At 37.8% G+C, this 12868-nt stretch overlaps 2 protein-coding genes across 3 annotated transcripts; one reads left to right on the top strand and one right to left on the bottom strand.

Moving 5' to 3' along the window:
• Positions 1–61: 61 nt before the first annotated feature.
• On the bottom strand, positions 62–8503 carry LOC141426932 (uncharacterized). 2 transcript variants are annotated; one of them, XM_074086209.1, is made up of 7 exons: positions 8274–8503; positions 7973–8067; positions 7653–7900; positions 6178–7262; positions 4857–5043; positions 3166–3393; positions 62–2010 (listed from the first exon to the last, which is right to left on the bottom strand). In XM_074086209.1, exons 1-7 carry the CDS (start codon positions 8360–8362, stop codon positions 1849–1851), a joined length of 2094 nt encoding a protein of 697 aa, XP_073942310.1. In that variant the 5' UTR covers positions 8363–8503; the 3' UTR covers positions 62–1848. The 2 variants fall into 2 exon arrangements, with proteins under 2 accessions (XP_073942310.1, XP_073942311.1); XM_074086210.1 differs by lacking the exon at positions 8274–8503 and adding an exon at positions 8135–8243.
• Positions 8504–8668: 165 nt separating this feature from the next.
• LOC141426935 (dTTP/UTP pyrophosphatase) lies at positions 8669–11399 on the top strand. The gene is made up of 4 exons (XM_074086214.1): positions 8669–9014; positions 9096–9337; positions 9735–9881; positions 10455–11399. Exons 1-4 carry the CDS (start codon positions 8925–8927, stop codon positions 10618–10620), a joined length of 645 nt encoding a protein of 214 aa, XP_073942315.1. The 5' UTR covers positions 8669–8924; the 3' UTR covers positions 10621–11399.
• Positions 11400–12868: the final 1469 nt, after the last annotated feature.

The following is a 12868-nucleotide window of genomic DNA, read 5'->3' as shown; positions in this document are numbered from 1 at the left end:
CTTTGAAGATTATTGGGTATTTTTGTAACACATGATATCAATAAAATTCGACCAGTGCATATAAGATTTGACTTATAAGTTTTATTACAAAATTATTTATTAAACATCCGAGTTACGGCCTCTGCCCACCGATCAGTATGACTGTGTGCTACATTAAACATGTATCATCAATCAACCTTTACATACAATTGGGTAGATGACATCATACACATAAAACAAAGAACTCCATGATGCGATTCTAGTAAAAAAAACTACTTTAGTCTCTTAAAATTCAAATTAATTTTCAATTAAATGCAAAATGATAGTTCTAGTTGCTTTAAAGCAAATAAATACCTAGTAAATTGAGTTGAATTAATCGCTCATGGCTAAAATACCATATTTTCCAAATACACTATCCACATTTTTAGCTTGCCAGATTCTCGTTGCACCACATTACAAAATGGAAGGTTACTCGAGGAAGTGTTTTTTTTTTGTAGAATGTCTTCTTCTGGACATCTGGTAGGTATAATGGGAATGTAAATAATGTAGTATTTATTATGACATATGTGGTATTTTAAGCACGAGCGAAATTAATGACGTCGTTATCTTAATTACAAAATCTATGGAAAAAATACCAATCGAATTTTTACAGCTTGCAAGAAGTACACCAGGGCCCAGTTTCTCGAAGCATATTAGTCTCATTTTTTCATACAATTTATGAGACAAAACACTAATATTATTAGACTAATATGCTTCGAGAAACAGGGCCCAGTTGATGTGTGGTGTCATCATCCCTATTTACCTCTAAAGTTTACAATCTGATGTTTACACGAGCTTACAAAACAAAATAATCACGAAAATAAACCTTATACAATTAAGATTAGAATAACCATTTGTCCACTAACTTAGAAGTAAGTCTTGTCATTTAAATAAATAATCAATTCATTCACACACACATTCATGTAGTCTACTAATAGGCAGGGCAATGACTTTCGGGAATTATCAGTTATCACATAGATGTATGGATATGCCGTACACTGGGTAAATATTCAGCTACGTTGCAGGGTTTTTTTCGTCATTACCGTTTCGGCAAGTATTATTTAAAAGGAATGATGGTCAGCGTTGCATTTTTATGAAAACTTAAAGAATACCGATGCTAAATCTAGCGTTATCAAAATTCTTGAGACTTGTCTCCAGGACCGGATTTACGGGCCCTCAAAATTGTTTTTTTTTTTTTTCAAATTCCGACTAGTAAACACTAGTAAACAACTATTTATCTCTATTTGTTTACTCTGTTGTAAATCTGTTTAAAAAATATACCTCGTTGAGTTTCTTGCCGGATTCTTCACAACAGAGGTTTTCCGAACCAGTGGTAGATTTTTTTTTGACATTCATAAGTGCTTGTTATAGCCTAAATTGAATAAAGATATTTTTACTTTGACTTAAATCAGGCCCTCATTTTATTTGGCCTCCAGACCTCTAAATCCGGCCCTGCTTGTCTTTCCGTTACGCTAATAAACCTGGGATGGTAATGACGTTTAACCGACTGGTCAAAATGCTTGAATATTCATTCACATAGTGGACATCGATTAGTGTCTTACTTGACTTGGCTAATAATAGTAACATGGTTTCAAACTTGAGTCGCATTAAGACATTTCTAGCGGGTAGTTGGTATTTCTTATAAAATAACAAGTGTATTCAAGTAGTAACCACACCGTTTAAAGTATTACAGGACGAAACGATTGTATCTCCATTAGGGTAGTTCAAAGTTTCAACGGTTAGATGTAAACCAAAACATGAAGACTTAGTTATAGGTCAGTTTTTTGTGATACAAAGCCCGCGTAAAGGCCGCAGTCCCTCTTACGCGGCCTATAGCAGCAGTTTGCCAGTAAGTATCTCTAACGCGGCCTTCCGGCGCAGGTAGGGCATGTGGGATTGCGTGAACGTATAGGGCGCGTTGCGGCACGAGAACTCTGCGAATGTGCACGCGAACATGCCGCAGTCGCTGCCGTTCATCTGCTGAGGAATGTCCTGCAACAACGGGGTAAGGGTTAACATCGATGGAGCTGTCATGGTGTCCAGAAGCCTTGTCTAACATGCGGGCATCTTTTTCTATCTTCATCGTATACTGTTTGTTAGAAATCGACGATGAAGAACCAACACCGCTCAACTGATAATGATAATTCTCGAACATGCATCTTAGGGGGTTTGGCCATGGGGTGCTAAGGTCCTCAACAGCCTATGAAAAATCTATCAGTTAGGAAGTAATGGTACCCTAACATATGTATCCACTTTTCTGTGCAACTAGTATGAAAATGTGGATAAGTACATAAGTTAGGGAACTAACCGTACTTCGTCGTCGATCATCGTTCAAGTGCGTTAGATATTATTACAATATTGGATTCTGCGGATTTGTACTGGTTTAAATTTGCTATAAATCAAGGCATTTATTATTATCATTATATTCTGTCCCACGGCTGAGCAAAGACCTGCCCCTGATACGTCCAAATCAAGGCATAATATCAGTTTTTTTTTATTCAATTGTTATAATGATTCATCTACAGTCGATTTCTATAATATCATTTATTTGTTATAATATATATACATATCCTTGTTTGTAATGTTGATTGCTATACATTTTATTAAGTTATTATATGTATTATAAATAACTATCGGTGACTATATAATTGTCAAAAGCTCTTACGTTTCTTGACTGAAAACTGTTATAGGAATAAGTTGACTCTGCCAAAAATATGATTCTCTTTTAAATGAATCCTGCAGAGGTAAAAACAACACCAATAGTTATTTTTTTTGATACATGCTTTTTTTACTGACTGTACTTTTTGTTGACTGTACTTGCATTGTCATCTAAACTGCATATCCGTACCAAATTTCAAGTCGGTACTATTAACCATTGAGGAGTTCTCTTCTGCGGAGACGATCCTGGCAGGACTACCAAGATGTCAATACCAGATTATTTTATTGTCACTAAACTTACATAAGTATGCCAAATTTAAAGTCAATCGGACCGCTGGAAGTGGGTCAAATTTAGCCGCCAAGATTTGATCCAAAGAATTCAACAAACAAATAAATAAATAAACAGGGCAAGCTAAAGAAAAGAGAAAAGCTTGTGATAAAATTCCGATAAAATTTATAGTAAGGTGTGTTTGACTTCGCACAACATACCTTGCTCAAGCACTCCATCTTCCACCCCTTATCATCGAAGGGCTGTCCCTTTTTGTCCTTATGCTCGTCCCTTAGGTACTGCATGAGCGCCTCCAGACACTGCGAGTTCCTCCCCCCCATGCTGTCCAGGTACTGCACCGCTTTGCTGCGGAAGTCCACCAGGCTGAGGCACCAGTGGACGCCCAAGTGCACGGGGACTACCATCAGGTCGTGCGCGAATATGTCCACCTATGATGTGGAGTTTTTTTTTACAGTAAGTTGACCAGCAATGAGGGCTATCGCGTATGAATTCGCCACTAGAGGCGCTAGTGTAGCGTGAGGTCTCCGAAATGTCAAATCTCATAGTTTTTGGGTGAGCCAAGCGGGTTTATTTATAATTAGAATAATTTTGTGAATATTTTGCAATATCTGAAATTAATTATGGCAAATATACGTTCCGGGGCAATGAATGTCTGTGTTTTGAGACAGTTTTGTCTTTCGGAAACCTTTGTCCTCCCTTTTTTCCGAACAAAACGGGGACTATGCAACACTGTGGCATGCTCGATATTTTTATGGTACGGTTTTAAGGTGTATTAAATATGATTTTAATCTAAACTATGTTTTCACGCCCGTAATAACAGAATTTGAAAGCCATACTTAAAAACCTCACGCAACAGTGCGCCATCTAGTGAGACAAAAACGATAGCCCTCATTGGCCTGTCATTTGATGGAAAGGAGTCATCTATAAATTACGTCAGACCTTTAGGAGGCGGGAGGGGTCAAGCGGTTTGTGACACGAGAACAGAGTTTTTTTTTTATATATAAAAGGGGGAAAACTAGCATACGGGTCACCTGATGGAGAGCGATCACCGTCGCCCATGGACACCCACAACACGAGAGGAATCACAGGTGGGTTGCGGACCCTTTTAGGAATTGGTAGGCTCGTTTTTTAAGGATCCCTAAGTTGTAACACTCCGGGAATGTTGTGGGAATGATTTTCATAGCAATATGTGTGTCAATTAGGGCTAAAAATGTTTAAAATTGGTGTGACATACTTTATGAATAGCCCTAAGTGTGGTTGAGGTCCAATATGTAATTCACTGGTTCAGTACATAGTCTCCATTCATAAATTGTGTCAAATTATGTTATGTATTTGTAATGCAAGAAGAAAATGATTGCAAATTTTCATAATAAATGTGAATATAATAATTATAATTGTAAATTCGCAAAAATATATCCTTCTTTATTAATGGAAACCAAAACATAATAAGTTCTCATGTGATGGCTATAAGGAAATGTTAACGCCGAAAATATCGCGGGAAACAGTTTGATCATAGAACTTTTATGTCACAGTGTGAAGATTAACGAGGCCGCATTTTAACGAACCCAATCAACCTTGAATTATACGACACATGCTAAATGCAGCGATGCGTATTACATCATCGACTATCTTCATTTATTGAATTGAGTTTACTACCTTTTATTATGTATTAAGACTGTTCTACATATTACCAAGGGATTTATGTTACACAAACCACAAATAGCTGTTTGAAAACTGTTTTTAATCAGTCAGTGAATTGCAAGCTGTGGTGAATGTTAGTGTTACTGTACTGTCAACAAAAATTGTCTTGGCACCAACTCCACCGTAACATATACAAAATGATTATCGAGTACTTTCTTGAGTAAGTTTACACATAGAAAAGCATTCTCACCTTCCTCGTCCACCGTTTCAAGCCAGCCTGTCCGCTCTGCATGAGCTTGGGGTAGAAGAATGTATTTGTTGCATAGACCTTTGGGAGGTCCTTCCTTTCCTCAGAGCGCTGCATCAACAGGTTCATGTAGAAATTGATGACCTCATCGTTGAGCCAGTTTAGACCAGATAAAGTCTGCAGGTCACGTCTGGAAAAGGATAATACAAATTGATCAACATTGAACCTGTTACAGCTTGTACTAAAATATAACGCCCGAAGCAAAAATGCGTCAACTTTGTTTCGCAATGTGTAGTTTGTATGGTTTGTATCGTTGTGTTTTGTGTTCGAGGTTTTTAGGAAATTCATGTAGGAAACATTTGAAATTTTTGGAGGTACACCATACATGAAAAATCGTGATTTATATCTGTGTAGTATTTTTCTTCCGTCCATCTATTTAGCTTTATGAGATAACCTTATTTTTCCGAGGCACACCAACCAATGAAATGACCAGTGTGCCACGGCACACACTTTGCGGTTGACTGCGCGGTTTTAGCGTGCCATCTCTCTTCAAAGTATCGCTTGTGAAAGAGACGGCGGGCTAAAACCACGCGGTTAGCCACGTTGAGTGTCTTTCACTTCGACAATAATTTCAAAATGCAACTCTAATGAAAAAAAGTTTTTGGTAAAAATTTCATTTTTAATACAAGCTTTTTTGCTGACTTTACCTTTTGTTGACTGTACTTGTACTGTCACCCAAACTACATTTTCATACCAAATTTCATGTGGATGCCATTAACCATTGAAGTGTTATGTCCTGTGGAGATGATCCTGGCCAGACTACCAGGATGTCACTACCAGATTATTGTATTGTCATGCAATTTACATAAGTATACCAAATTTAAAGTCGATCCAACTACAGGAAGTTGATCCAATTTTACTTGCAAGATTTGATTACATACAGACAGACAATGGGACAGGTAAAACTAAATAAAAGCTTGTAAAAAAACACTACAAAACCTATGCTATTACTTCATTTAAAAATTCTTGACTTTGTTTATTGTTTTATTTTTGATTATATTTATTTTGCATCGAGTTTTTTAATGATTTGGGTGTGTAATAATAATTTTTTTTTGCTGTTAAATAAATAAATAAAATAAAAATTGTTAGTGGATTTTTGTGGACCTTCAGCACAAAAAAAAATCAAAAAAGAGGAGTGTTATAAGTTTAACACACAAACCTGTCTTTCTATGGCATCATAGCTTCCAAACAGAAATCAACCTAACTGCCATTTTCATTGTTGTTTATGCAATTGAATCCAATCCTTACATTTCTTATCACTCACCTGTGTATTCTTAAATTGAACTTCTCCACAAGCATCTGTCCTGGTGGACCGGGACCCAGTGCCCTGTTGACCAGCTTCTCTTGGTCTGGCGTCAGAGCTGGCAGCTCAACCGTGGGCTGCGCCTCCTCGATGAGACTCTCTGGTATACTGAGCTCATGCTTCAGCTTATGCTCCAGATGCGCTAGCTTCTGCTCATAATTCACTTTAGATATGATGTCAGACTCCCGCCGCGCATCCTTGAGTTTCTCCTGGTTTGCTTGCCTTTTCTTTTTATACTTAGAATCTATTTTTGCGAGCCAATCTGTCGAAGTTACCTCTTTATCCCTGTATGAATCTTTCAATGTGTTTATTGGATTTATTTTAGCAGAGGATGTTGTTGATGACTCTGAAGGTACTATCTCTAGTTCAGAATCTGAAGAATTGATTGATGCAACAGTGATAGGATCATATTCCTTTGATGCTTCTCCTTCCCTTTCCGCTAAAATTCCTTTCTCCACTAATCTTATTTCATTTAATGATTTTCTCTGTGCTCTTTGTGTGTTGCGGAATGAAGCAGAGTCATCAGCAATGTTGATTATATCTGTGGGTTTCCCAAATGAAATTTGTTTGGTAGTACCAGCTACTCTTCTGATTAATTCCTGGTAATTTCTTTTTTCATCTAGATTGAATACTTCTGATAGTGTGGACCTAATATTTGAACCATTGGTATTTAGCAGTCTACTTCTGGGGAAAGGATTTCCAGTTTTTTGTAGCTGCATCCATTTTGGCACTGCTGCTTTTTTATATGTTTTCATGATACCAGCTGGGGCTTTGAACTTTGTGTAGCTCCTAGGTGACAAGGAGCTTGTGTCATTGAGTTTTCTACTTATTCGGTAATATGGAACATCGTCTTCAGTTGTATTTTGGCTATCGTCTCTGGTGACAACCAATTTGTAGGGTTTGGCATGGGCCGGAGCAGAAACTTTCTTTACAAATATCACATCATTCTCTTGGTCTTCTTGGTCTTCGTCATCATCATTCAGATCTAAATACAATTCAGAGGGTTTGCTTGATTTTCCTCCTGGTTTACTTTCAACCCATGTGACCTGAAATGATATAAAATTCTATGAAATTTGATAAATTATTCTTCAGTATCTTTTCTTTTTTTACGTAAATTAGATATTTAACTAGAAAAATAAAATTCCTTCATAGGTATCTAATTACTTTTTTATCAGAAACAATATACATACTATAATAGCAAACTAACATGTGTGATGCGAATTTAGAGCACCAGAACACAAGAGTATTATTAAATCATTAATGCAGATATCTTAAGCATGGATATCTTAATGATTTAATCCAAATATAGTTTTCGAGACAATCATGAACTTGTATTTCTTTGAAATTTTCTGTAAAATGCCATATTTTGACAATGGCTACCAAAATCCCAATGCTGGGCAATAGCTGGGTGAGCTTTAAAAATATGTCCATCATACCTCGTCTTCATCATCATCATCCACCACTGCATGTAACACTGGTCGCACAGGGGTATGCATCCGGGGTTTAGGCTTTCTTGAAGGTGTCGAAGGACCATTTTCTGAGACATCTACTAATCTAATAGGTACACTCCTCACTCGGTTCCCAGACCGAGTCACCTCAATGGGTGTCGAGGTGCTGGGGTGGCCACCTTCAACTTGAATTGGCACATATCTGACGTTCTTACTCTCCTTTCTCTCCCAAATATCTGAAATTATTGAGACAGGTTACATCAACATCCACTAAGTAAAAAGCTTTGTTTATTAAAATTTTACTGTACCATTAGATGACATAATATCAGGGAAACTTGTTCTCTTCAACTGTTTGATTCGCTTGAGGGCCGGTGCTTCATCAGGAAAAACATCGTCATCCGTCCTGGAAAAGATTACAACGTTAACACTGCTTCCAGAATGCTGGCCACATTCGTAACTTGAAAACTTACTCCCAAAAGTTCGAGGCGGCTTTTAGAGATATTCTGTACATGTTTTCCACAGTAAATGTAGCTAATATGTACAAATTTTCACGGTCTTTGCCGCCATAACTGAAATGAAACGTTGTAAACAAGTGTCAGTCATGGGTACCTGTCTCGTTTGAAGCTAGTCCTAATGGCCGGATCGTCTTCATCACACCAACCTAAAAGGTTGCGCACGTAAGCCACTATGGACTTCATTTTATTAGGATTGTTTTTCCATCACTTTTTATAGGTTGTATCTTCTGTTTAAAAATGCTAAACGACGTTCTACAAAAATGAAAAGCACAACGAACGGCACCGATTCGTCTCGTTGACGCTAATTACATTTCGTTAAAAACCGACTTTAACCGATATTCAACTTACCGGTTTTTTAAGACCGACTTCAACCGACCGCGTTTACATCCGTGACTGAAACAGTTTCGATCAAAGGCGTTTTCTAAATGGATACCTTGCGCTACGCTAACTCGGACAACTCGGTTACTATTCTATTAGTAAATATTTTTTAAAATTACAATCTGGCAGCCGTTTTATAGTTTTATTCGTAAAAACGTTTCTATCATGTCAATGTCATAAACATACGGGGTATGGGGCTGGTGGTGCGAGTTGCCCAAATTTTGAAAATAATTTTAGGAATTGATATCAAGTATCTCCATATTCAAAATATTTTTTAGATCGTAGTTTTTTTTTGTCTATTCAAGTCTCACTTCTTGTTACTTTTAAGTGATTTCTGTTGTATAAAGTGTTTCGATAGGTTATTAAAATGCTGCAACCCGTGATGCATGTTTTGAAACGGAAAAACATAATTCTAGCTTCCGGCTCGCCCAGAAGAAAAGAGCTGATAGAAAACATAGTTAGTAAAAAATAACCTTTTTTCAAATTGTCATGAACTCTTACTGAATTAAGCGGTAACGATAAATATTCACGTTTTTAGGGGTTAAAAGTAGGCCTATGTCCATCTTTATTTGAAGAGGATCTTGATCCGAAAAGTTTTAATAGCTTCGCGGCGTTTGTAGAAGAGACAGCTCTACAGAAGGTTTTGGAAGTGGAAAGCCGGCTAATAAAACAAGGTCAGGCGCCAGACATTGTCATAGGAGCCGACACCATGGTGACCCTGGACGGCGAGCTGTTCGGGAAACCAACGTCCGAGGCAGATGCATTTCAAATGTTATCAAGGTTGTTAGGTTTGTCTTCCTAAAATCAATATTATTGTTATGCAAATTTCTACCTGAGAAGGTGTTTGTGTCACAATACAGCAGGTACTTTTTATGAGTCATATTGTGATTCCTCTATTAATTTTGTATGGTAATACTGAATATGACAATTTCATAATATAATGTTTTAAAATTTTGCTATACTCAATCTAACCTAAACTAACTATACTTAATGTATTTCAGGGCTCAATCACATGCAACACAATGTAATGCAATGTAGTCTAAACTTTGAAGCAATTTTAGCAATAAATAGTACTCATGTACTCATGATGAAGTCTGGAACTATTGCAATTCATAAATCCTTATTTTGAGCAGAATAATAAAAAACTTGCATTTTACTTTTGCTTATTTTGTACTAGGTTATCAGGACAAAGTCACACCGTGTACACTGGAGTGGTGGTGAAGGCGCTTGACAAAGTTGTCAAATTTACTGAGCACACCAATGTCATATTTGGCAAGATGAATGAGGAACAAATAAAAGGATACATTGCTACTGGAGAACCTATGTAAGTTCTTCCACAAACCTTTTTATTTTATGTACCGATACCATTTTTAAAATAGATGTATAATTGTGATAAATATTACACAAAGACTCTTATCTCTGGGCAAGGCAGCGTTTAACCTCTTCAACTCCACAAAAAAAACGAAGTGACAAGCTCTGTGCACCATAGAAAAACCAGCAACAAATCAACTTGAGTTTTAATTAAATTGCAGAACAATTAATTTTGATTTGAATGTTGGTCATGTATAGATGACTGTGGCATGTGAGGCATTCCATTGGCTGTCACAACTATATGACTGGGGCGGTGAAGAGTATAATGTAGTTTTCTGTGGCTTCCCATTAGGCTGACATAGTCACATTTGATATACTTTGTCCTGGTTAAAATGTAAGACAAAAAGAAGTAATAAATGCTAAAAAAATATTTTGCTTCCTATAAGCAACAATGAGATAGATAGATAAAAACATTTATGTGGTACTGTAAACACACACAATCAAGATTAGATACAGGGATACAAAAGAATACATTCCACTGCTGGCCTTCTCTCAGAATGTTCATCTTTTAATTGTATGTGGGCAGGGACAAAGCTGGCGGCTACGGCATCCAGGGCTGCGGCGGCACATTCGTGGAGCGCGTCGAGGGAGACTACTTCACCGTGGTCGGGCTGCCACTCTACAGGCTCTGTGCCGTTCTCTATGACATGCATAGGGAACCTAACTTGACAGATAGTTTAGTTAATAAGTAATTTATTGAATCAGGCGGTACTTCGCAAAATAATTGTTTGTAGGTCATTAAATAAATAAGCTGTTATAACTAGAATTAATAGGAGGGATAGAAATAACAGCGCCATAATACGTGCGCGTTACCAGCATGGAAATAAATACAAAGGATGACATTTCTATTCCTCATAATAGCTCTGTGATTAAAATAGAAAGTTTTCAGTTCTCTCTGCAAACAGCGATTCCGAAGTGTGATAAAAACAAATGATGGTTTTTATGACAGCAGGGCTACTAAGAAACTCGAAACTCGAAGTTCGTATCGTACCGTTCCTCTCGCGCTCGTATTAAATAGTATAAGTGTCAGAGGGACCGCACGACACGAACTTCGAGTTTCGTAGTAGCCCTGCAGGCTACATGGCGCTAGTACCTATCGTGACGTTTGCGTCAGGGCGGTTTCAGACTAGGGTTAAATTTGTATGCATAAGCTCTTTTCTGGAAGCCCGTGTACACTGTACTTACGCTATGTTTGGTTTAATCCTGCGCGCATAGAAGCGCGCATGCCAAAAACCACCGTAGGTATACGTGCTGATAAAACGCTAGTCTGAAACCTCTCGATCCTTGACCAAAGAAGAAATGTGTCCAATATCTTCTGATGATTTAGTTAACGGACTAAATATTATTTTTTTACTCAGAAAACTTCCCAAATGTTAATTCTGTTACAGTACGATTAACGTATAATGTTGCTATAATTTATGCAGTTTTGTTGTAATGTAGTCAATTAAGATGAATAAATACAATGCCTTTTCAAAAATATTTTTAAATTATCAATGCCAATGTCCCTAGAATAATTAGATTAAAAAACGATATTACAGTGTTAAAAACACCTAACAGAAACTTTAAACGCCTAACAGAAGTATAATTGCAATAGTCAGCTGGACGTGTATAGGATCTATGTCTTTGTTTATAATTGTAGGCATTTAAAAAATGCGTTCACTATTTCAAACTCAAACTCACAACATTTATTGACAACAAAAACACAGTAAAAACATAAATAGGAGAAGAGAGAAAAATTAGAGACGTCGTGCTGTAGTGTGATGCCAAAAGGACATTTCACTTAAGAGCTGGTTCCCGCTTGCCGGATGTCGGTCCCGGATTTTAATCGGATGTTCCAGTGGCAGAACATTTTATATGAAGCTATTCACGCTTGCCCGACACGATTTTCTAGACGGGCTCTAATATTTTGCCTTGTTCCCACCGGTTCCCACTTGTCGGGTGTCAGATCCGCTTCGTGTCGGATGTCGCTCATTTCTATGAATATCGGTGTCGGACAAGTGTGAATAGCTTCATATAAAATGTTCTGCCACTGGAACAACCGGTTAAAATCCGGGCCCGACATCCGACAAGTGGGAACCAGCTCTAAGTTTCCACACAAAAACGCCTGCGCTAAATTTCGTGTCGCTAATCCTAAGTAATGATTGAAATTTTGTGATTTCTTTCCAATCCCGTGTGAATATCGGGTAAAAACTAGCCTATGTACAACGTTGTGCACACACTTTATAACTGGCTTTAATTTAAATTCCTTGTCATTGTGCCTTATGGTAAGTAGATAATATTACGATAACAAAATTACCATGTTTGACACAGTATGCGCTTGTATTCGGAAAAGTCCGTGCGTTGGCGGACCATTCCGTGGCCCATGGTGGGCCTGAGCGGTTGGGCAACCTTGATTATAAATACACGTGCCAGCAAATCATCATCATCATCATCTCAGCCGTAGGAAGTCCACTGTTGGACATAGGCCTCCCCCATAGACCTCCAGTTGCTTTGGTTGGAAGCGGCCTGCGTCCACTGCGACACTGTGGTTATTCTGTCCATCTCATTGGTTGTTGTTCTACGTTGCGGTTGCGCATCCGCGAAAGCAAATGAGGGTTTTCACACAGGCCAAATATCGCTAGATGGCGTTAGTATCGTGAGGCAAATTACAGGAACAATCTGAATTTTTAGAATTTTCTTTTTATAACGGGAGTAAAAAGTATATAAAGCGTGTGTAGGTATTTGTATTTTTTTTTTGGTTGTTTTGTGAGCGCATTGAGGTACAAGGTAGGTACAGCTACAGCCGACCCGCCAGTCCGCTGCCTGCTGAAAATACTACGAAAAAAATAGAAATCCAAGTCCTTAATGAACCGATAAACTCCACACGGATGCCATTACTTTGAATCCATTTAGACTGGCTAATGACCGTGGGAGTCGAGTCTTCACCCCGCGGATGAGCCT

The sequence above is a fragment of the Choristoneura fumiferana genome, chromosome 3 (assembly GCF_025370935.1).
Source record: "Choristoneura fumiferana chromosome 3, NRCan_CFum_1, whole genome shotgun sequence".
Taxonomy (NCBI): Eukaryota; Metazoa; Arthropoda; class Insecta; order Lepidoptera; family Tortricidae; genus Choristoneura; species Choristoneura fumiferana.
Note: the sequence above shows the minus strand (reverse complement) of the source record. Positions and strands in the feature narration are given on the sequence as shown.